Source organism: Chanodichthys erythropterus, chromosome 17 (assembly GCF_024489055.1).
Source record: "Chanodichthys erythropterus isolate Z2021 chromosome 17, ASM2448905v1, whole genome shotgun sequence".
Classification (NCBI taxonomy): Eukaryota; Metazoa; Chordata; class Actinopteri; order Cypriniformes; family Xenocyprididae; genus Chanodichthys; species Chanodichthys erythropterus.
In genome coordinates, this window is record NC_090237.1 from 26,851,113 (window position 1) to 26,878,800 (window position 27,688).

The window sequence follows — 27,688 nt, forward strand, 5'->3', positions numbered from 1 at the left end:
GGATAATAGCGAAAAATGGCAGATGGAGCAATAATAACTGACATGATCCATGATATCATGATATTTTTAGTGATATTTGTAATTTGTCTTTCTAAATGTTTCGTTAGCATGTTGCTAATGTACTGTTAAATGTGGTTAAAGTTACCATCGTTTATTACTGTATTCAGGGAGACAAGAGCCGTCGCTATTTTCATTTTTAAACACTTGCAGTCTGTATAATGCATAAACACAACTTTAACTCTTTATAAATCTCTCCAACAGTGTAGCATTAGCCGTTAGCCACGGATCACAGCCTCAAACTCATTCAGAATCAACATAAACAATATAACAGTATACAATACTCACATAATCCGACGCATGCATGCCGCATGAATGACGAACACTTTGTAAAGATCCATTTGAGGGTTATATTAGCTGTGTAAACTTTGTTTATGCACTGTTTAAGGCAAGCGCGAGCTCCGTGGGCGGAGAGCAGGAGAATTAAAGGGCCAGTAGCCCTGAATCGGCTCATTTATAATGATGCCCCAAAATAGGCAGTTAAAAAAATGAATTAAAAAACTTCTATGGGGTATTTTGAGCTGAAACTTCACAGACACATTCAGGGGACACCTTAGACTTATATTACATCTTTTTAAAAAAGTTCTAGGGCACCTTTAAGACTCGAGTGAAACAGATTTTAAAGGGGTCATGACATGGATTTTTTTTTAAGGTTTAGTTCAAAAATGAATATTCTGTCATTTATTACTCACTGTTACTCATATGCGTTTCCACACCTGTAAGACTCATCTTCGGAACACAAATTAAGATTTTTTTGATGAAATCTGAGAGGAATCTGACTCCTCCATAGACAGCAATTGAACCACGGTCCAGAAAGACATTGTTAAAAAAGTTGACGTGACTGCAGTGGTTCAACCTTAATATTAAACGATGAGAATACTTTTTATGCATAAAGACAAAACAAAAATAATTACTTTATTTAACAATATCTTCTCTCTCAATGATTCTTTCTTCCTCTCAGGGTCAAAGCGGGTCACGTGGTATAGATGGTGTAATTGGAAATCAGGGGCATCAAGGAAAGGAAGGCCCTTCTGGATATCCTGGTCCATATGTATGTTACATACGGCTGCTTTACAAGCACACAGTTTCAAAATATATCAAATGTACAAAATATAATACTAAATCTTACACAAGCTTTTAGAGAAACAATATAGAATTTCCCCTATATTTCGTCTCCACTGCTTATAGAGTTTTTCAGTCTTTGCTAGTCGCCTACAGACAAATATATTAAGGCATAATTTTCTTTTACCTGAACTGCTAAATGAGGACCAGAATTTGAGACATTATTATTGCAATACTTTGTGAAATTTGCTATATAACTAAAATTAACTTGACTTTTTTTTTTTATTACACAGGGAAATATGGGAAGGAAAGGCATCAATGGACCAAAAGGTTCTAGGGTACGGAGTGTGTGAGTGTTAATATATTTCCTGTGACACTTGCAGTATAATTGAACACTAGCCAATTTCTCTCTCGTTCTCTCAATAAGGGAACTTCAGGGAGCCCTGGATTCTTTGGCTCACCGGGACTACCGGTAAGTTTTTAGAATAGTTTTGGGAGCTTTTTACTTAATAACTTGCATTGGAATGTATCCAGTATCCATTTCTGTCCAAAATGCCTAAAAGAGGAAGACAGATGCTACTTATATGTCAAAAACTACTGTTTTGACTCCATCATTGCTGCTTTGACTAACATTTACAAAGAATATCATTTTGTGAATATCATGTTTTCTTCTTTCAGGGGATCCCTGGGAAAGAGGGGCCAAGGGGACTTCCTGGTGTCCCAGGATGCAATGGAACAAAGGTAATGCAGAAGTATGGTAAATGATAAATGTCATTATTTGTGAATAAATTGTGATAATTCCTTTAAAGGTGCTAAAGAGGATGTTTTGTTTTATAAATTTTTGCAATATTACTTGAAACTGTCTTTACTAACTGATATAAGACTATTTATTAGGTGCACTGAAAGTAATAATATTAATATTCATCATCTGTGCACGAGGTAGGGCCTTAAAAACATCAGCCAATCGTTTACGTGATCATCACGTAAACGATTGGCCCTCTGGCTTATCAATCACTGTCATTACGTTCCTTGTGAGAGACGTGCGCGGCTGCGCACTCCAGTAACTTTCCACACTCTACAGGCGCCGCATGCAATGTTTTTGTCAGGAGACAGGAGTAACAACTGCAGATTATGAGTTACCTGCGGTGAGTCCGACATAATGAATCCACTAACACGACACAGCGAATGCCAGTGGTAAACACTCGTGTTCCAATACTCGTGCACGAGTTTTGGGAGGCGTTCCCTCGAAACAAGCTGTGAAGGAGGAGGGTTGTTCTTACGCATGCGCTCATTTAAAAAACTCACTAACAGTCTTTGGATTCTCAGTCGACGAAAAGATCCTCTTTAGCACCTTTAACTGTACTAAAGCCTACCAACTGTCACTGTACCAATGGTCACTGTCTTTAATTGACTTGTGTTTTTCTTCCAGGGTGAGCCTGGTCCCCCAGGCTTTATAGGGAAGATGGGACCTCCTGGATTTCAGGTGAGTTCTGAAAACGAGTAAGCAAATGTAGTCAATAACTGATATCAAATCAGATATTAATATAACGTTTGGCTGAGGTAACGAAGGTTATATTCTAATATTTACAGAACGAACTCGGCGCGAGTTTCGTTTTTTTTTTCGTTAATAGAATAGGGAAGGAGTAGGATATACAGCGTAAGCGTTTTGAAGAATGCGGAAACCGGAAGTACGTTCAAGGCAATATTTTGTGTTTATAAAGCATATACAGTTGTATTTTTTTTTTTCGAAAATGACAGATCGTTTCTCTTGATAAGACCCTTATTCCTCATCTGGTATCGTTTAAAGCCCTTTGAAGCTGCACTGAAACTGTAATTTTGACCGTCTGGAGGCCATTGAAGTCCACTATAAGGAGAAAAATCCTGCAATGTTTTCATCAAAAACCTTCATTTCTTTTCGACTGAAGAAAGAAAGACATGAACATCTTGGATAAATTATCAGCAAAAGTTTATTTAAAAGTGGACTATTCCTTTAAGTACTTGCAATATCCCAAATGTTTGCAAATATTTAATATAATATTAATATAAGTTGTCTGTCAATTGCGTCACACCTGCGTTACATGATGATGGTTGATAATCTCATCCATGAACATGATTTTTTCCCGAGTCCTATCTCAATTCTTTTCCACCGGCTGTGAGGTGAAGACCACATGTCCGAAAATTCCATGCTCAAACTTGGCGTCATCAAGCTACGCCCTTGTTTTGGATAGGCCTCTACCGACCTCTAGCGGACAGAAAATATTACATATTGCACCTTTAATGAAAATGTTTAATGCACAACATGTAATGCACAACATATTAAAAAGATAATTATCAAGACGAATTTTGAAAATTCTGAAACCTCCACCTAAGTATGAACCTCTCGTAAAATGCCACAGAATGAATACTGACATGCTATAAATGTTTTGTACATTATATTTTCATTCATTAAAGATTAAAATGTGGGTGCTTTGGGAAATGAAAAAACGAAATGCTCTTGTATTTGGACCTTATTCTGATTTAGGCTGCTAATTTAAACCACAAACTTTTTTGTTGTTGTTGTCTTTAGGGGAGACCAGGAATCCAAGGACCTAAGGTGTGGTTTATTCGATAACTTCAGTACTTTAAGAAGTGTTAACATGCTTAATTGATTATTTAAACTAAAATGCACATGTAAATTATAATACTATGGTGACCATAAATTATTGTTAATTTTAGGGAGATAGCTATTTCTTCCTGGCCTCTGAACAAGTGAAAGGACTTTGTGGTCTTCCAGGCAGAGCTGGAGATAAAGTAAGATAATTCATTATAAGAATAAAGTGAAAAATTCAGATTGCTCATTTGGACAAGCACTTTTTTTTATAACTTTATGTAACATTAGTCTTATTCTCCATTCATTCTTGTTGTATTCTGTGTGAGTTTTTTGACTGAGATTTCTCTTTTGGTTGTGTATCTACAGGGTCAATCAGGGTTGCCAGGGTTCCCAGGACCAGATGGACCAGAAGGTCCTAGAGGTGCACCAGTAAGTTGTTCAGTGTTTTTATATCTCATTATGATTAGCATCATAATTACATTATTGTCATATTTTTTTAACTGTTTAATGATTTTTAGGGAATAGATGGCATTCCTGGATTACAAGGAGAGAAGGTTAGTTCTAACATGTCAGGCCAGTATTAAAGGCACAATATGTAAGATTTTTGGATTAAAAATGAATTAAAACCTCATCCCACCTTGCTTCATACTACAGTAATGTTAATAAATCTTTAATGCATTAACTCAATACTTTGGTATTTAGTATGTATGTATGTATGTGTGTGTGAATCTAGCATTTTTGTGTTACGTTTAGGGTCTCGAGGGTCGAAGCGTGGGAATACGTGGACCCACAGGTCAAAAGGTCAGAATTTTCATCTGTACTTTTAAGTTTGTGTACTATTACAAAACAAGTATGTCTGTCAACTACAGTATATGAATGTGCAGGATAAACCAGATGGATCATTTGATTTAAATTTAATAATGGTCTCTATAAGCTGATTTTATGAACTTGAAATGCATTGTGGGACTCTTTTGTAGGGGGAGAGGGGACCACCTGGTATACCAGGACAAAAAGGTGTAAAGTTATTTGTATCAGGACCAAAGGAGCCTAAGGTAACATTTCCCTTAAAAGTCATTCATTGTGGGTTTTATTTTATCTTATCTTATTAGACTGTAATATGAATTAATGTTTTGGGTTTTGTGAAAAATCACATCTCTTTTTGGTTTCAGGGTGACACTGGGGATCGTGGAGACACTGGATTCCCTGGGCAGACTGTGAGTAAACAAGACTGTTTTTGTTTTTTTGGTTTTTGCTATTGTTTAATTGGGATTGCTTTAAGTTCAATTTTAAAGCCCAACTACTCTATTCTACAGGGTCTTTGTGGTCCTCCTGGTCCTAAGGGGAAGAAAGGGGAAAGGGGAGAGCCTGGGGCTCCGGTAAATAACTAAAAAAAACTAAAAAACTAAATCTCACTCCTTTCACACTTTCAAACAATTTGTAAAGATGTATTGATTTTCAGGGGAAACCTGGAAAGGATGGGCTGCAAGGAGAGTTAGGCCTTAAGGTAAGCATAAAATCTTTTACAGTGGCCCCGCCAGAGAAATGCAAGGAAGTTTTTGGTTCCTAAATATTCTAATGTTATTTAAAGGGGTCATGCCATGGATTTTTTTTTGTTATCTTAAAGGTGCCCTAGAATGCTTTTTCACAAGGTGTAATATAAGTCTAAGGTGTCCCCTGAATGTGTCTGTGAAGTTTCAGCTCAAAATACCCCATAGATTTTTTTTTTTTTAATTCAGTTTTTTAACTGCCTATTTTGGGGCATAATTATAAATGTGCCAATTCAGCGCGTGTCTCCTTTAAATGCTCGTGCTCCCCGCCCCCAAGCTCACAACTCTATAATACATTGCATAAACAAAGTTTACACAGCTAATATAACCCTCAAAATGGATCTTTACAATTCCCTTTCGATACTTCACTCGTACTGCGTATGGGGAAAGGTCTCCTTTTTCCCCGTTACTGAAGCCTTTTTCAATAACGCAGTGTAACTGCATCGTCATTGGTTCACTCATAGACAAGTTGTTAAACCAATGACGGTGCGGCATAGCTGCGCGACCTATGGCGACAGAGCGCGCGAATATTCTCGCTGAAATGGGTGGGGTTTAGGGCTATATAAGCGGGTGTTTCGCCAAAGGATTTCAGTTTTCTCTCCTTCAGCGACGACTTCACATCGCTCCTCGCTGATCTCCGGCTGAAGCCTTCGCCGCCTGGAAGAAGCTCGCCTGGAAAGAAGCTCTCGCCGCCGTCGAAGAGGCTCCCGCAGCGGACTGCTGAGCTCGACGACAGACACGGTGAGTGCGTCGGCTGCCTGGGCAGACCCCATGCAGAGGCCGCGCTCACCGGGACCTAGTGTTCTCACTGTGAGAACATGAGTCTCGCCTCTCTGCGCTCGCGGATCGCTTTCTTCAGTGAAGGCGATCTCGCCGCTCGTGCCCTCCCGTCTTCTTCCTCCCGCGAGCCGGCTAGGAAGAGACAGCGGGGCAGAGCGGCCCAGTGCATGGAGTTGGATGACGTCACGCCGGCTTCCCCGCGTGCCTCACCCTCTCCCCCGAGAGAGCGTTCCCCCGTCCTGTTCTCCTGCCCTGAGCTGCGTCCCTCGGCAGATTCGAGCGACCTCATCTCTTTTGGCGGTTCTGAGGATGAGCCGCTTGATGACTTCATGTCTCTCGCGGCCTCTGAAACCGAAGGTTGGGCTGGTGATTCTGACCCTGCCCGCCTTCCCTCGCTGGAGCCCATTGACTGCAAGCCGGGTATGGATGCCGAGCTCTTCCGCATCCTCTCGAAAGCAGTAGAGGTTTTGGACCTCGAATGGGCGTTGCCAGAGGAGCCATCATGGAGCAGGCTCGATGAGTGGTTCCTGCCGAGTTCCCGCCAGGCCCTTCGTCAACGCGCGGCACCGTTTTTCCCAGAGGTTCACAACGAGCTGACGAAGTCGTGGTGCGCCCCATATTCTGCCCGCCTATGTACTACACATTATTCAGCTCTTACCTCTGTGGATGGCTCTGAAGAGAAGGGTTACGAGCATCTACCGCCCCTGGACGAAGCGGTGTCCACTCACCTCTGTCCCCCCACAGCTGTGGGTTGGAAAACTAAGAGGGCCCTTCCATCTAAGCCCTGCAGGACCACTTCTGCCCTGGCTGGCAGAGCATATACGTCCGCGGGCCAGGCTGCCTCAGCGCTGCACGCCATGGCTATTCTCCAGGTGTTTCAAGCGAAGCTCCTCCGTTCTCTGGATGAGTCCGGCATCGATGCACCTGCCTTCCATGACCTCCGCAGCGCCACTGACTTAGCCCTGTGTGCCACAAAGGCCACAGCTCAGGCCATTGAACGATCCATGGCCAGCCTGGTCGTGCTTGAGCGCCATTTGTGGCTCAACCTGATCGAGATTAAGGAGATGGACAAGACGGCCTTTTTGGATGCCCCGGTCTCTCCTTCTGGTCTCTTCGGGCCAGCAGTAGAGGGCTTTACGGAGCGTTTTACTGCAGCACAAAAGTCATCTCAGGCTATGTGACACTTCCTGCCTAAACGCTCTAGCTCCACGTCTGCTTCCAGCCGCCCCAAGTCTGCGCCAGCTCAGCAGAACAAACCTGCTCAATCAACACGGACGATGTTCATGTCCTCCGAGCCGAAGTCACGTCTCTTCTGAGGAAAGGAGCTATAGAAATAGTCTCCCCCTCAGAGAGCAATTCGGGGTTCTACAGCCGTTATTTTCTAGTTCCCAAAAAAGATGGCGGTCTCAGACCCATCTTAGATCTCAGGCTCTTGAACCTCTCCCTCATGAGACGGAAGTTCAAGATGCTAACGCTGAAGCAGATCCTCACGCAGGTTTGCCCCGGGGACTGGTTCTGCTCACTGGACCTGAAAGATGCATACTTTCACATCCAGATAGCCCCCCATCACAGGCGAATCTTGAGATTCGCATTCGAGGGTGTGGCTTACCAATATACGGTCCTTCCATTCGGACTGTCCCTAGCTCCTCGCACTTTTACCAAGTGCATGAACGCGGCGCTTTCCCCACTGAGACAGATGGGAATCCGGGTTCTCAATTACCTCGACGACTTGCTCATCCTAGCCCAGTCACGAGCTGAGCTGGAGCATCACAGATCCGTGATACTTGGAGTGCCTGGGTCTCAGGGTCAACTTTGCCAAGAGCTCACTGCTCCCCAGCCAGCGTATAACATTCCTGGGTGCGGTTTTTGACTCAGTCCGTATGACGGCTGTAGTCTCTCCAGAGCGCGCTCTGGCCATTCAGCAGCTCGCGGCATCGGTCAGGAACAGAGCCTATTTCCCTCTGAAGTTTTTCCAGAGAATGCTAGGGCTGATGGCTTCCGCCTCCCCGGTTCTGCAGCTCGGCCTTCTTCGGATGCAGCCTCTGCAGTACTGGTTGAAGTTCCGGGTCCCTCCTCACGCCTGGCAGCACGGCCGCCTGCGTCTCAGGGTCATTCAGGCCTGTTTGGCAGCTCTGAAACCGTGGATGAACGCTGTATGCTTCAGCCAAGGGGTACCCCTACAGGCGGTGTCTAGAAGGACGGTGCTCTCAACGGATGCGTCCAACACAGGTTGGGGCGCTCTTTGCAAGGGCAGACCGGCCTTAGGCTCGTGGTCTCACGAGGAATGCCATCTGCACATCAACTGCCTCGAGATGTTGGCAGTGATTCGAGCCCTTCATGCATTCCAGGCACACCTGACAGGGCGCCACGTCTTAGTCCAGTCGGACAGCATGACAGTGGTGTCATACATAAATCACCAGGGCGGTCTTTCGTCCAGCCGCTTATGCGCTCTGGCGAAGCGTCTTCTGGAATGGGCATCACCAAGGTTTCAGTCCCTCTGGGAGACTCGCATACCCGGGAGAACAAACTTGGGAGCAGACATGCTATCTCGGAGCAATGTCCCCTCAGACGAGTGGATGCTCCACCCCCAGACGGTTCTCATGATCTGGGAGTTCTTCGGAAAGGCACAGGTAGACCTCTTCACTTCAGAAGGCAACTCTCACTGCCCAATTTATTTCTCGAAGGAGGAAGATGCGCTGGCCCATGTCTGGCCCAGCACCCTCCTTTACGCTTTTCCCCCGATCACTCTGATCCCACAGGTCATCAGACGAATCAGGGAAGACAAGCACAGAGTCCTCCTGGTGGCCCCGCTCTGGAGGAGCCAAGTTTGGTCCTCAGAACTGTTCAGGCTTTCCAAAAAAGCTCCGTGGCCGATCCCCCTGAGATGGGACCTCCTCTCTCAGGCGAACAGGACGATTTGGCATCCCCAGCCAGAACTCTGGGCTCTGCACCTCTGGTCCCTCGACGGGAGCCTGTTAACCTCCCCAGGGACGTGTTGAATACCATTTCTCAGGCGAGAGCTCCATCCACGAGACGCCTCTACGCCCAGAAATGGTCGGTCTTTGTTGACTGGTGTTCTACACGCAACATAGACCCAGTGGAGTGTGACGTATCTCCGATACTGTCTTTCCTCCAGGAGCGTTTGGATCTGGGTCGCACCCCTTCAACCCTCAAAGTTTACGTAGCAGCCATTGCAGCGTTTCACGCTCCTATTGCTGGCCAGTCAGTGGGACGAAACAACCTCGTGGTGCGTTTCTTGAGAGGTTCTAGGCGATTAAATCCTCCTCGTCCTCTCACTGCTCCCACCTGGGACCTCTCTTTGGTCCTCAGAGCTCTTAAAGGGCCTCCCTTTGAGCCACTGCGTTCAGCTGACCTCAGGCCCCTGACGCTCAAAACCGCTCTGCTACTTGCACTAGCGTCGGTTAAGTGAGTTGGTGACTTGCAGGCCCTCTCCGTGAGCCCTGCATGCCTTGAGTTTGGGCCCAACGACTCCAAAGTCGTTTTGAAACCTAGGCATGGCTACGTCCCTAAGGTGCTCTCGACTCCATTCAGAGCACAGGTTATTTCCCTCTCAGCGCTTCCTCCCTCGTCGGACGAGCGAGAGTTGGAACTACTCTGCCCTGTCAGGGCATTAAGGACCTACGTTGATCGATCACAGCCTTTTCGGCAATCTGATCAGCTCTTTATCTGCTTTGGTAGCCGCACCAAGGGGTCTTCGGTCTCAAAGCAACGTCTTTCGCGTTGGTTAGTCGACGCTATTGCTCTTTGTTACTCCTCTATGGGCCTCGACTGCCCCATAGGAGTTAGAGCTCACTCTACTAGAGGAATGGCTTCCTCTTGGGCCTGGTCTAGTGGAGTTTCGATTAAAGACATCTGTGAGGCGGCCGGCTGGTCCTCGCCGTCCACTTTTGTCAGATTTTATCATTTGGACATCCCGACCTTACAAGCTCGGGTCCTCTCGGTATGATCCAGCGGCCTCTATCAAGCTCCACTTCATGCCACTCTGGGAGTTAACTCCCTTTTTGTAGTGTAACGAGGGTTTGACGGCTCCGGCCTTCTCACTTGTCCTCTGGTTCCCTCACGGTGCCCAAGACAAGTCCAGTCGTTCCCTGCCGTGGCACAGCGCGGTTGAATTCGTTCCCCATACGCAGTACGAGTGAAGTATCGAAAGGGAACGTACTCGGTTACTAATGTAACCTCGGTTCCCTGAGATACGGAACGAGTACTGTGTTACATGCCGTGCCACGAGGCTGCGGCTTCAGTGTCGTCGCTTCAGTCAAATGACCTGAAATCCTATGGCGAAACGCCCGCTTATATAGCCCTAAACCCCGCCCATTTCGGCGGGAATATTCGTGCGCTCTGTCGCCATAGGTCGCGCAGCTATGCCGCGCCGTCATTGGTTCAATCATAGACAAGATGCAATTACACTGCGTTATTGAAAAAGGCTTCAGTAACGGGGAAAAAGGAGACCTTTCCCCATACGCAGTACTCGTTCCGTATCTCAGGGAACCGAGGTTACGTTAGTAACCGAGTACGTTCATCATGCAGCATCAGATCATGTTAGTATAGTGTTTATTTGGATGTTTACATTTGATTCTGAATGAGTTTGAGGCTGTGCTCCATGGCTAAAGCTAACATTACACACTGTTGGAGAGATTTATAAAGAATGAAGTTGTGTTTATGCATTATACAGACTGCAAGATGGAAATAACGACAGTCTTGTCTCCGTCAATACACTAATAAACGATGGTAACTTCAACCACATTTAACAGTACATTAACAACATGCTAACGAAACATTTAGAAAGACAGATTACAAATATCACTAAAAATATCATGATATCATGGATCATGTCAATTATTGCTCCATCTGCCATTTTTCGCTGTTGTTCTTGCTTGCTTATCTGCATTACGTCTGATGATTCGGCTGTGATGCTCCAGACATTAATACTGGCTTGTCTAATGCCTTGAACATGGGCTGGCATGCAAAAGTTGGGGTCATACATATTAATGATCCTGACTGTTGCGTCACAGTCGGTGTTATGTTGAAATTCACCTGTTTTTAAGAGGTCTTTTGCACAAATCAAATTTACATAAGAAGGAGGAAACAATGGTGTTTGAGACTCACTGTATGTCATTTCCATGTACAGAACTCTAATTATTTAACTATGCCGATGTAAATTAAATTTTCAATTCTAGGGTACCTTTAATATATTCCTTGAGGTTCACTTATACTGTTAGTACAAAAAACTAATATGCAGAAAAATGTTCTTATTTAGTTATTTATTTTCACAGCGAGTACCACCGTAGGTACACCGTCCGAGACATATCATAATTTACAGGAAAAAATTAAAAATGAAGCTAAAATTAACTTATTCATATTTCTATTTATTTGCATAAAGTTAAACATATCACTGGACACACCTATATTCTGTCACCATCTGTCACTGTTGCTTGTGTCACCGGAAATCGCCAGCTCTCCATTGAAATGAATGGGATTGCTGGTAGTGTGAACGTAGCTTACGTGGCTGAACGCCATTGTGTCTTGCTCTAGAAGCAGTCATTTTCAAATGTATTTGTCCATGTGCTTTCATAGATCCCACAATATCCAAACAAACCATTTTTGGAGCTTGGTTATTTTGAATGCTTTGATTATTATAAGGAGTAAGTTTTAAGCTTTGAAACTGACAGGATGTTTTAATGGTACAAAGTAGGGATACACCGATATCAGCCGCCGATATTTATCAGCCGATTTTTATCAGCCGATTTTTGCTCAATTTACAACCATCGGCATATAGGCTGTAGCAGGAAAAAGGCAGATATAACAAACCAATGGTTTATAATTAACCGCGTGAAGGCGCTGAGCTTTATAATGTCTGTTGCTGATCCTAGCGCTGCTGTCTTTGCTTTAATGTTAAACACATAACAAAAGCTCACACACTATTCTTGACTAAATATCTTCTGTAACGTTCATGTAGCGGACCCCATCCGAATGATGACCAAAAATTTACTGATGTTTTATAAAGTTTTTTGCGTCTGTTTTAACTCCAAACAAATCACCACAAAAGCTAAACAATACAGAGCACAAGAAGTGCGCATTAAACTCTCTCTCCGTTGCATTATCATCAACATACAGCGAATTACTCAAAACACTTATTACAACTAACAGTTAACAAATACATACAGATCTCATACCTTTTCGGGGATGCTTAATAAACAGACAAACTTTAAATCTGCAAAACTACGTGCACTTCTTATCAGACCGTATGAGAACATCAATCAAAATAAGAGTCCCGCCTTAGTAAGGGAGATCTCATACATATTTAAACTTACAAAAAATGTTAAAAAATGTTTACAAAAACAAATTAAAAGATTAATCACAAAGTCTGTTACAATAAAGAAGGATTAGTATGTATGTAATTTATACAGTGAAGAATGTGCAGTGCTATTTTACATTTGTTTACTTTATTTCTGTACCTGAAAACTATTAAACCTACCTAGAAATCACTGTTTATTTCATATGTATCTATGTAGGCCTGCTGAATGTTAAATGGATCCAATCCATGTTCATTAAAAAATATTTGATGCTGCAATAAACCTGCTAGTATATTTTAATGCAGGTATTTTTGAACTTTTCTTATTTAAAACACAATCTATTTTGATGGGAAAATTTCAAAAAGAGGAAGTGACAAATATCGGTAACCGGTATCAATAACTCTTTGTTAATATCGGTGTCGGACCCGAAAAATCATATCGGTGCATCCCTAGTACAAGGATCAAAAGATCAAGGAAAAATTTATTTCTTTTTTCATGACCTCTTTAAATTCAATAAAATATTTTGATAGATCGATAATAGATGTTTATTATGACCAAGAGTTTTGTTTTGACCTCCTAGGGAGAGCTTGGAGATGTTGGATATCCAGGAGCTATTGGGATAGAAGGGGAAATGGTATCTATCTGTCTGTTTGTAAATAAAAAAAAATATTATTATTATTAACCTTCCTTTCAATTCTCTTTTACTTGAATTCATTCATCTGTTTCTTTTTTTGTGTCTTCAGGGACCGAAGGGTGACCCCGGTGCCCCTGGTGTTCCTGGAGAGGTAGTGATACTTTCACTCATGGCAATCTCCAGATGTTTAATCTCACTTTGCCTGTGACATTGAAACTGTTTATTGTACTTCATTAGCTGATGAAGTAATAATAATATCTGTCTCTTTATATTAATAAAAACTTATTTATGAAGTGTTATTTAAATATGATTTGTATTTTAGTTCATTATAATAAATGAGATGATCAAAGGTCAAAAAGGTAATCCCGGGCCACCAGGACCTCCTGGTCTACAAGGTAGTGAAGGTTAGTAACCAAATTAATAAAAAATAACTTTCATGCTAAAAAGGACCACCAACAAAACCAGCTAAATATGCCATGAAATGGTTTTATTTCTTTTGTTAATAGGCTCAAAACTTTTGACTGTAAATGCAATATTCAAACACAAAACATGGCTTAGTTAATGTAATAATGTACTTTACTGTTCAAAAGTTTGTTGTTGCTTTGTTGTTGTTGTTGTTTTGAAGAAAAAGAAGGAAATAATGCTTTTATTCAGCAAGGATGCATTACATTGATTAAAAATGTCAGTAAGCAACTATTTTCAACCTTGATAGTAATAAGAAATATTTCTTATTGTGACACTGAAGACTGAAGCAATGATGCTGAAATTGCAGCTTAATTATCACAAGAATAAATTATTTTAAAATATATTAGAATAGAAAACTGGTATTTAAATGATAAGAATACTTCACCATATTGCTGTTTTACTGTATTTTCAATCAAACGAATGCAGCCTTGTTGAGCATAATTTATGTTTTTTGAAAAAAAAAAATACAAAAAAAAAAAAAAAACTAAATCCACCCTAAACTTTCCAATGGAAGTGTATATAATAATAAATTATAACTAATAATAATTATTCTATTTTTACTAAGTCAAAGTATATAACCAAATGTTATCTTTGATATCATTTTAAAGGTTTCAGTGGTTTTCCTGGATCTCCAGGTCCCCCAGGTAAAATTGATGTATCTCTCTCTCTTTTTTGCACACACACATACACAAATGCTAAATTCCTCTTCGTTCAAATATGTCAGGGATCGCCATCCCAGGACCTAAAGGAATACAAGGTTTCCCAGGATTTAGAGGTTTGAAAGGGGAAAAAGGTGAACCTGCACCTGTCATCTCAGGACCCACAGGACATGATGGCCTACCAGGGGAACGAGGACCCCCTGGTGACCCTGGACCTCCAGGATCTAACCGTAACTGTTTTTTGTCAAAGACTGCCATCTTAAATGTATTTTATTAATCGAGCTTGACTGTTGTACATGACCGTTTGACAAGACACTGTTTGTTTGACATGACTGTTTGTGCTCCTCTCCTGCATCCCCAGAAGTCAAAGGTCGCTTGGGACTAAAAGGGCTCAAGGGTGACAAAGGCCTAACAGGCCCTGAGGGTCTGCGTGGAGATCCTGGAACACAAGGTGAGATTAACTCTTTTCATGGTGTACTGTATGTTAAAGGAATATTTCAGGTTCAGTGGTTAAATTAAGCTCAAGTTAACCTTTATTTATTACCACTGAAAATAATTTAGATCATTTGCAATCTCTTTCCTAGAGGACTTATTTTAAGGTAAGCATGGCACAAATGTTGTTCATATAGTTGAACCTAAAACATTCCTTTAAATAAAGCGTAGGTTACGTGAATGCATACAGTACAACCAATAAACGTGTTATTCACATAATGCTGTTTTCCGTCATTTTAATACAGGAGACCATGGAGAACTTTGCAGACTGTGTGCTGCTACTGCTGCTGACCCTGGACCTCCAGGACCACCTGGAGATCCAGGCGAACCTGGAGAGCCAGGTGATGTCATCATTATGTTGGCCTGAACACACTAGCAATCACATAACAATGCCTTTGCATTTGCCCAAAACACCTTAACAACAGACCTTAAATTCAAATTATTTGTGCAGGTCTTGGAGGAGTTCAAGGCAATAAAGGATCCAGAGGCTTCAGAGGTCCAGAGGGTCCACCAGGTCCTCCGGTCAGTTTCGCTACATACTGCCACTAAACCCAATCATCATCCTGATACAATAACTCAGCAAAAACTATTATTTGTCCACTCCAATTATTCAGTTGGTATTGCAAATAAAGGTTTCATATTCTCAAGAATAGTTACCTATGATGAATTATAATGTTTTCATAGGGTTCCTTTGGTCTTCCTGGATTTCCAGGGCCTCCAGGGCCCAAAGGAGATGTAGGGATGAGATCTGAGATTGGGGAGAAAGGAGATAAAGGAAACACAGGTGCAGTAGGACCATTGGGGGTAAATGGGCAAGATGGTATGCCGGGCACCCCTGGCTTCAAAGGACCACCAGGAGCAAAAGGAAACCCAGTTAGTACTTGGAACTTGTTGTAACCATAAACTCTTAGATAACTGCTATAACCTTGGTCTAAATTTGTGTAGCCAATTTTAAAGCCACAAGTTTGGATGTTGACAGAACTTAAACTTTTTCCAGAGTCCTCTAGGGCCTAAGGGCAATCAAGGAGATCCAGGGATTTGTGGGGAGCCTGGCTGCCCAGGTCCAATGGGCAGCCAAGGGTCAATGGGTGTTGGACAAGTAGGGGCACCTGGAGAGAAAGGAAGTTTGGGAGTTGTGGGCCGGCAAGGAAATCCTGGAGAACCAGGTATGAACTGATGTAATGTATGTTTAAATATGGGATGTTACTGAATGGTTTAACCTCAGGAAATATGCAGAGGGTGTTGAGGAACCTAAAGCTCACAGCGAGCTTCATCTAACTCTGGCTAGTAGACAAACTGTTAAAGCCCATCATCAGTAAGTTGGAATACAAATACAAAGCAGACACAGGCCTTCAAACAGTAGTAAAACCCAGTAGCAGGTGACCACTAGTGGTATGGAGGAGAAATTACAGACTAAATATTACAGTTGCATCCTACAGGTGAGAAAGGATCTCCAGGACCAGTACAAATGACACCTGGAAACCCGGGTGAGCCTGGATTGCCTGGTCTTCCTGGTCTACCAGGACCTCCAGGTAAGCAGAGGGGATAAAAGTCTTGAACAAATAGACTGAGAGCAGGATGTAGAATGGATAACCATGCATTAATGTACTGTATGTTTTAGGTAATGAAGGTTGTGCTGGGGTTCAAGGATTCCCGGGATTGTGCGGGTTAAAAGGAGAGAAAGGACTGTCAATGCCAGGAGTTCCTGGACTTACTGGTCCCAAAGGTGGGTGAGAAACTTAAACAAATAAAATAAGCCAACATAACAGCAAAGTTTGTTTCTGCTAACCCTATAAACTGCATTCCTTAGTTTCAAAATAAGATTCAAAATTATGGTTTTGCATCCGGTTTTTCCTTGGCTGTTTAAAGGTGCCCTAGAATTGAAAATTGAATTTACCTTGGCATAGTTAAATACCGTAAAAAACTTCAAATAATAGCCCAGGCTTCTATTTACCCAAATCGCCGAACTGCACCGGCTTGTATTTGAGACAGGCGTCTATAAGAGACAGGCCTTTAATTTAGTGTTGAGATGTTCAAGCATGACAGTAGGAGGTTACCACATTATATTACGTTTTATTTATAATTAATTTTAATGTGTTTAACAAATCATTTAATGTAAGAAATGTCTTTGGCTATTGGCAGCATAAAAACAAACAAACAACAACAAAAAAAAAAAAAAAAAAAACGAAACGATGTGACAGCAATGGGCAGAACAATATAAGTTACCGCTAAAATCCATCGAGCATATGAACTTTTTGCCCGAAACATATCAACAATAAAGAATGAAGGCTACCCTGTAAAACAACTGCAATCATGTGATAGAAAATTACTCTATTCATCACTATCATCATCCCCGCGATCCTCAATTACAAGTTCATTGGCGAATTCCTCCTCCACGTCGCTCTCCTCCACTTCTCCCTCTCCAGCCTCCGCTAACTCTGCCGGCCTTGCTTGCACTAACAGCTCTCGCCCAGATGCGCACGGCTCTCCCTCTTTGAAACAATGGATAAGGTGATCCTCACTTCCATCAGAAGCTACTGTCAGGCCACATACCTAAGGATAACATCCCGAAGTTAATGAAATATATTATCTCCTCATTCTCCCTCGCACACACACGCGCGCGCAAGCATACCTTAAAGGAATTTTTCAGCCGCTCCGTATCCAGCTTTTCCCACGCTTGAAGTACCCAGGAAACCAACAAGCGACGAGCTGGGGCCCTCATATTTCCTCCAGCTGTGTACTCTTTGTCCACATCCCCTGCCATCCAGTTGTCATAGGACTCATGCAGGCTGGCTTTGAATGGTTGGTTCCATACAACGTCAGGGGCCTGTATGTACTTTGTACAGCCACCGGGTATCACAGCCGTGGTTATGTTGTAGCCCCTTTTGAGCTCAGCTTTGGTCGCTGCGCTGATATGACAGCGATATGAATCCCAGGCTAGGAGACGAGGGGCGAAGTTGAGCTTTCCCACCACTCTCTGAAGCCAGTCTGCAGTCAGCTCCTCGTTCATCCATCCATTTTTGGACGTGGCCACCACCACCCCACTGATATTTTGCATTAATTTCACCTCCTTGATCCCCCCTTTGAAGACAATGTACGGTTTCAATTTGGTCCCGTCTGCTTTCGCAGCCAACACCACAGTTAAGTGGCTCTTCTCATGGCCTGTGGTTTTCAGTGGAACACTGCGTGCACCTCTTGCATCCACCGTTGTAGAGCCCACCATATCAAACCACACCGCTGTTTCGTCCATGGCTATAATGTTTTTCGGTTGTATTTTCTTTGCCTTAATAATCCGCGTTGTATATGTGACAAAATTTACCAGTTTCTCAGTGAAGTGCTTGGCGTCTTTCTGGGCCACAGTTGTGCGTCTTCTGACTGAAAAGTCGTTGCGCCTCAGGAATTTGTCCAGCCAGCCAGCGCTCGCAGTAAAACTCTCCTCATCCCTGCCGTCACTCACTGTTGCATACACTTCTTTTGCCTTGGCCCTGATCATTTTACGTGAGACTCTGAGATGCTTTGCCCGCATGCTGTGGATCCACTCACACACGCTCACCTCCAGCTCTTCACTGGCCTTCTTCCTCCCTCCACCTCGCAGTCTGGCCCTTTTGTCGTCTTCCTCGGACAGACGTTGCAGTTCAGCTTTATTTTTACGCCATTCTCGCACTCTCTTTGGATCAACCGAGAAATGTCTTGCCGCTGCTTCTCCCGAATTTTGTTCGGCAAATTTGACAACTGTCAGCTTAAATGTCAAATCATACTTTTTTCTTTTTGTCTCCATGGTGGTATTGAGAGAATTAAGAAAAACTGAAGACTAAAAGAAAGTTCGTTAACCTCTTTTTTTATGTTGCCATAGTGATGAGTCGTTCATGAACTGTTGTTGTGTCTGTCACGTGAAATCTAATCAAAACATAGAACAGACGATCTGACGGGTTTGAGAAGATCAAATACAACCCGATACTAAAAAAACAGACCAGGCCTCTATTTGAGACCGGCCTTTATTTACCCAAACCTGTCGTCACACCAGGCGTTTAAAAGAGACAGGCGTCTATTTGGGACTCGGCTACTATTTGAAGTTTTACGGTAATTAGAGTTCAGTACATGGAAATGACATACAGTGGTGTGAAAAAGTGCTTGCACCCTTCCTGATTTGTTTCTTTTTTTGCAGGTTTGTCACACTTTAATGTTTCAGATCATCAAACAAATTTAAATATGAATCAAAGATAACACAAGCAAACACAACATGCAGTTTTTAAATGAAGGTTTTTATTAAGAAGGGAAAACAAAATCCTAACCCACATGGCCCTGTGTGAAAAAGTGCTTGCCCACTAAAGTTAATAAATGGTTGGGTCACCCTTAGCAGCAACAACTGCAATCAAGCGTTTGCAATAACTTGCAATGAGTCTGTTACAGTGCTGTGGAAATTTGGCCCACTCTTCTTTGCAGAATTGTTGTAAGTCAACTACATTGGAGGGTTTTCGAGCATGAACCGCCTTTTTTTAGGTCATGCCACAGCATTTCAACAGGATTGAGGTAATGACTTTGACTAGGCCACTCCAAAGTCTTCATTTTTCTTCAGCCATTCAGAGGTGGACTTGTTGGTGTGTTTTGGATCATTGTTCTGCTCCAGAACCCAAGTTCACTTCAGCTTGAGGTCACGAACAGATGGCCGGACATTGTCCTTTTTTTTATTTTTTTGGTAGACAGCAGAATTCATGGTTCCACTTATGACAGCAAGTCTTCCAAGTCCTGAAGCAGCAAAACAGCCCCATTTTACTGTTGGTATGGTGTTCTTTTTCTAAAATGCTTTCCCTTATTTTAGTATTTTAAAGTCTTGGGGATCATTAAGATGTTTTCTGGCAAAACAGAGACAAGCCTTTGTTCTTTTTGCTCAGCAGTGGTTTTCATCTTGGAATTCTGCCATGCAGGCCATTTTGCCCAGTCTCTTTCTTATGATGGAGTCATGAACATTGACCTTAACTGAGGCAAGTGAGGCCTGCAGTTCTTTGGATGTTGTTGTGGGATCTTTTGTGACCTTTTCGATGAGTCGTTGCTGCGCTCTTGGGGTAATTTTGGTCAGCCGGCCACTCCTAGGAAGGTTCACCACTGTTTTATGTTTTCTCACTGTGGTTCGCTGGAGTCCCAAAGCTTTAGAAATGGCTTTATAACCTTTTCCAGACTGACAGATCTCAATTACTTTCTTTCTCATTTATTTCTGAATTTCTTGGGTGTGGCTAGAGAAACTGAACACAGGTGTGATAAACTACAGTTATGTTTTAACAGCGGGGGGCAAGCACTTTTTCACACTGGACCATGTGGGTTTGGATTTTGTTTTCCCTTCTTAATAAAAACCTTCATTTAAAAACTGCATGTTGTGTTTGCTTGTGTAATCTTTGATTCATATTTAAATTTGTTTGATGAAAACCATTAAAGTGTAACAAACATGCAAAAAAATTAAAAATCAGGAAGGGGGCAAGCACTTTTTCACACCACTGTACAGTGAGTCTCAAACACCAACGTTTCCTCCTTCATATGTAAATCTAATGCATGAAAAACACCATGGAAAAATAGGCGAATCACAAGCCTTTAGAGGCATTAGACAAGCCAGTATTAACGTCTGGAGATGCACAGCCGAATCATCAGACGTTATGCAGGTAAGCAAGCAAGGGCAATAGCGAAAATGGCAGATGGAGTGATAATAATCCATGTTATTATGATATTTTAGTGATATTTGTAAATTGTCTTTCTAAATGTTCGTTAGCATGTTGCTAATGTACTGCTAATGTGGTTAAAGTTACCATCATTTCTTACTGTATTCACGGAGACCAAAGCCATGTCATTATTTTCATTTTTAAATGCTTGCAGTCTGTATAATTCATAAATGCATCTTCATTCTTTATAAATCTCTCCAACAGTGTAGCATTAGCCCCTTTAGCCACGGAGCACAGCCTCAAACTCATTCAGAATCAAATGTAAACATCCATAAAAATAATTACCATACTTACATGATCTGATATGCAGCATCACAAACACTTTGTAAAGATCCATTTTGAGAGAGCTATGTGAACTTATTCTATTGTTTATACAATGTATTATGGACAGTGTTGGGCACGTTACTTTAAAAAGTAATTAGTTATAGTTACTATTTAATTCTCACAAATAGTAACAGAGTTAGTAACTGAGTTACATCATTATAAAAGTAACTAATTACCAGGGAAAGTAACTATTGTGTTACTTAAAAAAATAATAATAATAAAAATAAAAATTTGCCAAGTAAATTGAATGCCCCCATATTACATATAAGTCTGAGAATAAATTATTCTTGATGCGACTCCTGTCTCATGACATGAAATTTCTCTGTACTGTGTTGGTAGCCATTAAAGAACGTAGTTTAATATTTATGTTCAAATAGTCCTATGTTATGTTTTAAATCCATTTATTCGATTATGAAAAGTGAACAGCGTGAGTAATAAGATGCGCAAATATATCGGGAGACATGGAGTGGGTCAGACATGATTTTAAACACTTCCTTAAGTTTTGTTTTATAGAAAGCCTCTCTTTAAAGTGAATTTCGTCTTGTAAAAATTGTATCTTAATTTTAATCAATGTTTCATCAACCAATTGCTTGGATTTAATATATAACAAGCAAATATAGCAGACAATAAAATAATGACATGGAGGCGCGGGCGCGATCACTGGCGCGTGAACTGGAGCGCATATTATAGGCTAAATGAACCGAAACTCAGAGGCTGCTTGCCTCGCAGACATGAGAATTATACCTATAGAATGCTTGAAATATCTACTTTAACGAAAATGAAGTAATTAAACACGAAAAGAAAGAGGCTACTCTGATTATATAGCCTAATCCGAATGAAATGTGCGTTATCTCTCTAGGCGTGTCCATATGAGCAGATGATTAGCAATGAGAATCAGCAATGTCAACTTCATCTTTGCAGCCGACACTGATTCAGAAAACATTACTTTATTAATAAACAATTAAAATGTCTCCTTGCTGTTTTTTTCACACTCATAATCATTACTTTTGCCGGTTCTTTATGGCAATAGGCTATGCGTGCCCTTGAGTGCTATATAGCCTATATTATGTAAACGCTCCTTATGGTTTATTCTCTCCAGTATTTAAGAAATTAAATTAATATAAATGTGATTAGTCAACTAATAGCTTAAATGAACAACTACTAGTCGACTAGAAAAAAACTCATTTCACATATTTTCGATCAAGCATCAAAAAGGGTTTGAGCTCGTGCTTTGCGCGCATGCTCTGACAGACACACACAGCGCATCATACATTATTATCAATTTAAAATGATATTTGTGTATGACTAACCGCAGCACACACCAGAGAAAAAAACTTTGCAGGTCCTATGGTTGAGAGAGAGCTTACTCGGATGAAAACCGCTTCCGTGAGCTCAACTATAGTAACGCGGCATTTTTTTTTTTGTCAGTAACGCTAACGGCGTTGTAGCGGGAGAAAAAGTAATTCGTTTGATTACTCGTTACTGAAAAAAGTAACTGCGTTAGTAACACGCGTTATTTATAACGCCGTTAATACCATCACTGATTATGGAGTTGCTACTCTTGCCAACTTGGGGGAGGGGAGCACGAGCAGGGGACACGCAATGAATAACCGCATATTTAATTATGCCAAAATAGGCAGTTAAAACATTGTATAATAAAAACTATGTGGTATTTTGAGCTGAAACTTAACAGACACATTCTGAGGACACTTTAGACTTATATTACATCTTTTGAAATAATGTTCTGGGACACCTTTAATGTTGTGGATGGGTGTCTTTAAATGCTAGCACTCCTCTCTGATCTGAATTTCTTCTCATTATTGTAGGTGATAAGGGTGTGAAAGGAAAGCCAGGTCCACCTGGTTATGGAAGGGAAGGTAGCCCTGGCCCTCCAGGACCACCGGGAATGCCAGGCCTAAAGGTCAGAGACTTATATAGTGCCCAATTGAATGGACCAGTTTAATCATGTTTTATAGTGTGTTTTTGTTATTTTTGGAGCTTGACAGTCCTGGGGCCTCATTTATAAAACTTTGCGTACGCACTTTCAGGGCCTGTTTTGTGTGTACGCAAAGCCACTTCCGACGCATAAGTTGTGATTTATAAAAACAAACTTGACGGGAGAATTTGCGCACCTCCATGCAAACTCTGACCCATGCGTACGAACATTTTGGAGACAGGGCAGTTTGGCGACACCGATGGTGAGCTGTGGGACTGACGGCAAATGAAGGAAAACCACTTTAAAATTGCATCATGCGTCCTAATTATAAATACAATGCTTGTTTACAATAACAGTTTAAATAATAATAATAATAATAAAAAGATTTAAACTCACGTGGAGACAAGTTTTCATTTTGATATAGACATTTACATTATTATTACACTTTCACTAATGGCGATAAGTACTGCAATTACATTGTGCAGTCATTACACAGAAGTTAAACAAAAATGATATGAATTTAGATAGTAGATGTGCTACTTTTGATCACATTTCCTGTGACATGCTGTTTTAATGACAGCGAGGTGTGATAGGCGCACAATAATTCCTCTTTAAACTAAACTGCATATGTTTGGACAAAATATTTTAGCGAGAACGATGATCAGTGATGCACACTTAACTTCGATATTTACATTTACATTTACATTTAGTCATTTAGCAGACGCTTTTATCCAAAGCGACTTACAAATGAGAGTAGTAGAATCAATCAAATCAACATGAGAACAACAGTATGTAAGTGCTGAGTGAAGTCACAGTTATGTCAGTAAAGTGCTCATAGCGAATTTTTTTTTTTTTTTTTAAATAAATACACAGATAGATAGGAGAAGAATATTAGTCAAGGTAAGTGCTACTACTACTGGGTCAAGTGCTGACGAAAAAGATACGTCTTTAGCATTTTTTTGAAAATGGCTAGAGACTCAGCTGTTCGGATAGAGCGTGGTAGGTCATTCCACCAACCAGGAACAGACCCGGAGAAGGTCCGTGAGAGTGATTTTGTGCCCCTATGTGATGGCACCACAAGGCGCCGTTCACTTGCAGAATGCAGGTTTCTGGAGGGCGCATAAGTCTGAAGTAGTGAGTTAAGGTATAGCGGTGCAGAGTCAGCGGTCGTTCTGTAGGCAAACATCAGAGCCTTGAATTGGATGCGAGCAGCTACTGGTAGCCAGTGCAGACTGATGAAGAGAGGAGTGACGTGCGCTCTCTTTGGTTCGTTGAAGACCAGTTTTGCTGCAGCATTCTGGATTAGTTTCAGAGGCTTGACAGTGCATGCTGGAAGGCCAGCCAAGAGAGCATTACAGTAGTCCAGTCTGGATAGAACAAGAGCTTGGACAAGAATTTGTGTGGAATGTTCCGATAGGAAGGGTCTAATCTTCCTGATGTTGTACAAGGCAAATCTGCAGGACCGGGTCGTTGCTGCAACATGATCTGTGAAGGTTAGACAATCATCCATCACCACTCCAAGGTTTCTGGCTGTCCTGGAAGGAGTGATGGTTGAAGACCCAAGTTGAACTGAAAGGTTGTGATGAAGTGTTGGGTTTGCACCGATCACAAGCAGTTCCGTTTTTGCAAGGTTGAGTTGGAGGTGGTTGTCCTTCATATTATGGAAGACACTGCTGGATTGGGTGGTCGAACGGTCCGTTGTCCAGTTTGAATAGGTCCGATGATAACTGCTTACTGTACAACCGCAGCTGCATGGGGATGTTGATGTTATGTGAAGCCATCTTCAAACAATTACCACTGTATTTGAATGATATAATTTGAGGAAAATGGTAAGATTTGCATTTTTTTTTTTATTTTTAATACTTCAGTTACACGCAAAGTCAGACAATTGTATTTACACTGCAATAAATAATTAGGCCTATCTGTTTCCACTAAAAATAGCCTCTAAACATCCTAAAAGATATGTTCACCTTATCAGCAAAACTGCATAAATTTGATTAGAATTGTTTAAAACAATTAAAATACTATTTGGTCAGTGGAAATGTCTGAATCAGCTCTATTCTAAAACATTTATCTCAAGTATTTTATACTATTTTATTTTTATGTATTTTTTTATATATTCATTCTAAAACATAAAGAGGATATTGGATGATTTATAGTCCATATCTAATATTTTCCACTGTCTTGTACCTTTGACGGTGTTAACCATGGTGTCACGTGGATAGGAACGCGCATGGAAATGATATGCAGATGAGGTTATGCATAGTAAAACTAGGCATCATAAGCTCCATTTATGATGATTTGAGGGGGAGACAGGGTGGAGATGCACGTACGCACAATCTTCCACTGATTGGGATTTATAAAGGGATTTGTGCGCAGGTTCTGGCGTATGCATGGTTTTATAAATCAGATTTTTTTCATGCATACGCAGAATCTAGCTTTTTGCACGTACGTACACTTTTAGGATGAAATCTACGCAAAATTTATAAATGAGGCCCCTGGTCACTACATGCTTTTTTTGCACTAAAAAAGTAAATAACCGTACTCAAAATGACTTTGAGGCACAGAAGAAAGAAAGACAGATTTGGATTAAATGATGACAGAACTTTGCATCAAAGTGTTTGACATAAAGTTTCCCTCATTCAGCAGTGAAATTAGCAAAAACTCATTTAATTGAGATGACATGAGTACAGTTGTGTTTTATTGAATGAGAATAAATTTAATTTCCATCCACAGGGTGAAATAACATTTGGCTCCCCAGGGCCCAAGGGTCGGCAAGGCCTGCCAGGAGATGAAGGGTGCCTTGGGCTACCAGGAATCTCTGGCCCCCCTGGATCAACAGGATGTCCAGGTCAAAGGGGAAGGGATGGACCACCAGGAGACTGTGGTTGGTAGATTCCATGCCAATGCACTTAATTATACAAGCACAATTCTTCCCTAAAGAATATATAATATATATACACACACACATACACAAAATTATATATACAGTCTTTTCTATGTCTATTCCTTGCTCTCTCCATCTCTCACGTGCAGACTGTTCACACAGGTGCACAGGGTCTTGATGGTTTGACAGGAGAGGCCGGTGTTCCAGGATGCTGTTCGCCAGGAGCTAAAGGTGACGAAGGACCCTCAGGCATCAGAGGACTAGATGGACCCACTGGTAAGAAAAACCCACAATTGATGGTAAAAGTCACTATCGAGATACCAATTTGTTCAAATCACCACAATGGTGTCCACTGTATTGTCTTTAGGGCTGCAAGGGCTGAAGGGGCCACAGGGTGAAATTGGACCATGTGGACAGGGTTTACCTGGTTTAGCAGGAGTGCCTGGGATACCTGGGAAAATTGGACAGACTGGTTTGGTTGGGGTCCGGGGACCAAAAGGTTTCCAAGGTCGGGATGGTCCTCCAGGCTTTCCAGGTACTCAACATCCAAGTTTTTGGAACTTGGAGACTGGTCAAACAATTAATGACCAGATACTATTTACTTAAACACAGCAACCAGTTTAAGTTTTTTTCTAACTGATTTGTTTCGTTTCAGGTACACGGGGCAATCAGGGGAGTCCTGGAATGTTTGGTCCACCTGGAGTAGATGGAAATCCTGGACCACCAGGGCTCCAGGGACCAAAAGGTTCAAACATACACACATACAAATCTAGCAATGATTTTAAGGTGCTTTTTCTTTGATATTAGTGAAATTGATCATATTATAATGATGGTTATGGACTCTCATCAGGTTTAATGGGTAGGAATGGAGTGCCTGGTGACAAAGGAAAACCTGGGGAACCAGGAGATCCTGGGACCTGTGGTCCAAAGGGACTGCCATCAAATGTTATGTGTCCAGGGGATCCCGGTGACCCTGGCCTACCAGGTGACCCTTTCAACATCTGGTTTCCACTTCTGTTAAATATGCAAGCTAATATATCTATACATTCAGTTTGCCTGTAACCTAAACCCTGTTGATGGAACTGCAACCCTTCTCATTATATTTAACATCCTCTGTGTGTTTTAGGGCTTTTGGGTTTCCCTGGCTCTAAAGGGGAGTTAGGATTCCCAGGCGATTATGGAGAATGTGGGAAGAATGGAGTTCCAGGTGGTCCTGGTCCACCAGGTATAGATGCTGAAATCCAAAGCCTTGTTGTCCACATTAGAACATAGTCCATATGTATAAACCTTCTTTTTTGTCAGGCCCTCCTGGTGACCCTGGCCAGAATGGTCTTCCAGGAAATCGGGGTCTTAATGGAAACTTTGGGGATCCAGGAGTTATGGGGTTTCCAGGCAAGTTCTTACACATTCATCAACCTTTATTTTAACACCATGATGCTTCTGATGTCATTTCATAAATGCAAATGTGTTTTTGTCACAGGAGTAAAAGGTTTCAAAGGTTTACCTGGTCTTCGTGGGTTGACTGGGCCTCCTGGTGACCCAGGGCCAAATGGACCAAAAGGGATCAGAGGTGAACCCAGCCCTCCTGGGCCAGGACTTCCAGGACTACCTGGTGAGAAGGTATCAATTTCTATAATTCAATTCTCATTGTTGAAAAAAGTAGCACTTGCCTTCTATGGCAGCTGTAACCAGCTACCCATTCTCATGCTTTATTTTTCTTATTCTGTCAGGGTGAGCCAGGCTGTCCAGGGGTTAGAGGGGGAAATGGTGACAAGGGTATATGTGGGACAAATGGGCTACCAGGTTTTCCAGGGCTTCCTGGGGAAATTGGCGAAACTGGAGTACCAGGAGGTCCAGGTATTTATTTATAAAAATTTAATCCTTTTAATTCAAAACTCAAAGAAATATTTTTGATTATATTATTTCCAAAAAAACTATTTTCATCCCATCACATTATCCTGTTATCCAATGTCACATTGTCAGGACCTCCAGGAGCTCCTGGTGATGAGGGTTTAGATGGGTTTCCAGGTCCACCTGGATGTGAAGGGCCCTGTGGTCCACCAGGTACGATCCTAATCTAGCATTAAATGATCCCCTTCTGTATTGTATCTTGACTTGTAATGTAAAATGTAACTTACACGTAACCAACATCAAGAATACATATTCTGTAAAACATGAAGAATTCACACCACTGGTTTATTGTCTTTTCCAGTGATGTATCTCTATGTTTATT

The 27,688-nt window shown here is 41.8% G+C and overlaps 1 protein-coding gene across 1 annotated transcript in view; it reads left to right on the forward strand.

The window, feature by feature from the left end:
• Positions 1–1,025: 1,025 nt before the first annotated feature.
• The window catches only part of col4a3 (collagen, type IV, alpha 3), a 37,298-nt gene continuing 10,635 nt past the window's right edge, over positions 1,026–27,688 (forward strand). The window contains exons 1-37 of the mRNA XM_067365259.1: positions 1,026–1,108; positions 1,413–1,457; positions 1,547–1,591; positions 1,798–1,860; positions 2,549–2,602; positions 3,686–3,712; positions 3,835–3,909; positions 4,076–4,138; positions 4,228–4,263; positions 4,463–4,510; positions 4,687–4,761; positions 4,879–4,923; positions 5,023–5,085; positions 5,169–5,213; positions 12,931–12,984; positions 13,094–13,135; positions 13,307–13,388; positions 14,058–14,093; positions 14,174–14,338; positions 14,470–14,559; positions 14,846–14,941; positions 15,052–15,122; positions 15,285–15,473; positions 15,598–15,766; positions 16,040–16,132; positions 16,222–16,326; positions 22,459–22,553; positions 25,305–25,455; positions 25,618–25,731; positions 25,823–25,990; positions 26,111–26,200; positions 26,306–26,440; positions 26,582–26,680; positions 26,758–26,847; positions 26,936–27,075; positions 27,186–27,312; positions 27,439–27,519. Of these exons, the coding sequence (XP_067221360.1) occupies positions 1,419–1,457; positions 1,547–1,591; positions 1,798–1,860; positions 2,549–2,602; positions 3,686–3,712; positions 3,835–3,909; positions 4,076–4,138; positions 4,228–4,263; positions 4,463–4,510; positions 4,687–4,761; positions 4,879–4,923; positions 5,023–5,085; positions 5,169–5,213; positions 12,931–12,984; positions 13,094–13,135; positions 13,307–13,388; positions 14,058–14,093; positions 14,174–14,338; positions 14,470–14,559; positions 14,846–14,941; positions 15,052–15,122; positions 15,285–15,473; positions 15,598–15,766; positions 16,040–16,132; positions 16,222–16,326; positions 22,459–22,553; positions 25,305–25,455; positions 25,618–25,731; positions 25,823–25,990; positions 26,111–26,200; positions 26,306–26,440; positions 26,582–26,680; positions 26,758–26,847; positions 26,936–27,075; positions 27,186–27,312; positions 27,439–27,519 (3,160 nt within the window). The 5' untranslated portion in view covers positions 1,026–1,108; positions 1,413–1,418. The remainder of the gene's footprint in view (positions 1,109–1,412; positions 1,458–1,546; positions 1,592–1,797; positions 1,861–2,548; positions 2,603–3,685; positions 3,713–3,834; positions 3,910–4,075; positions 4,139–4,227; positions 4,264–4,462; positions 4,511–4,686; positions 4,762–4,878; positions 4,924–5,022; positions 5,086–5,168; positions 5,214–12,930; positions 12,985–13,093; positions 13,136–13,306; positions 13,389–14,057; positions 14,094–14,173; positions 14,339–14,469; positions 14,560–14,845; positions 14,942–15,051; positions 15,123–15,284; positions 15,474–15,597; positions 15,767–16,039; positions 16,133–16,221; positions 16,327–22,458; positions 22,554–25,304; positions 25,456–25,617; positions 25,732–25,822; positions 25,991–26,110; positions 26,201–26,305; positions 26,441–26,581; positions 26,681–26,757; positions 26,848–26,935; positions 27,076–27,185; positions 27,313–27,438; positions 27,520–27,688) is intronic.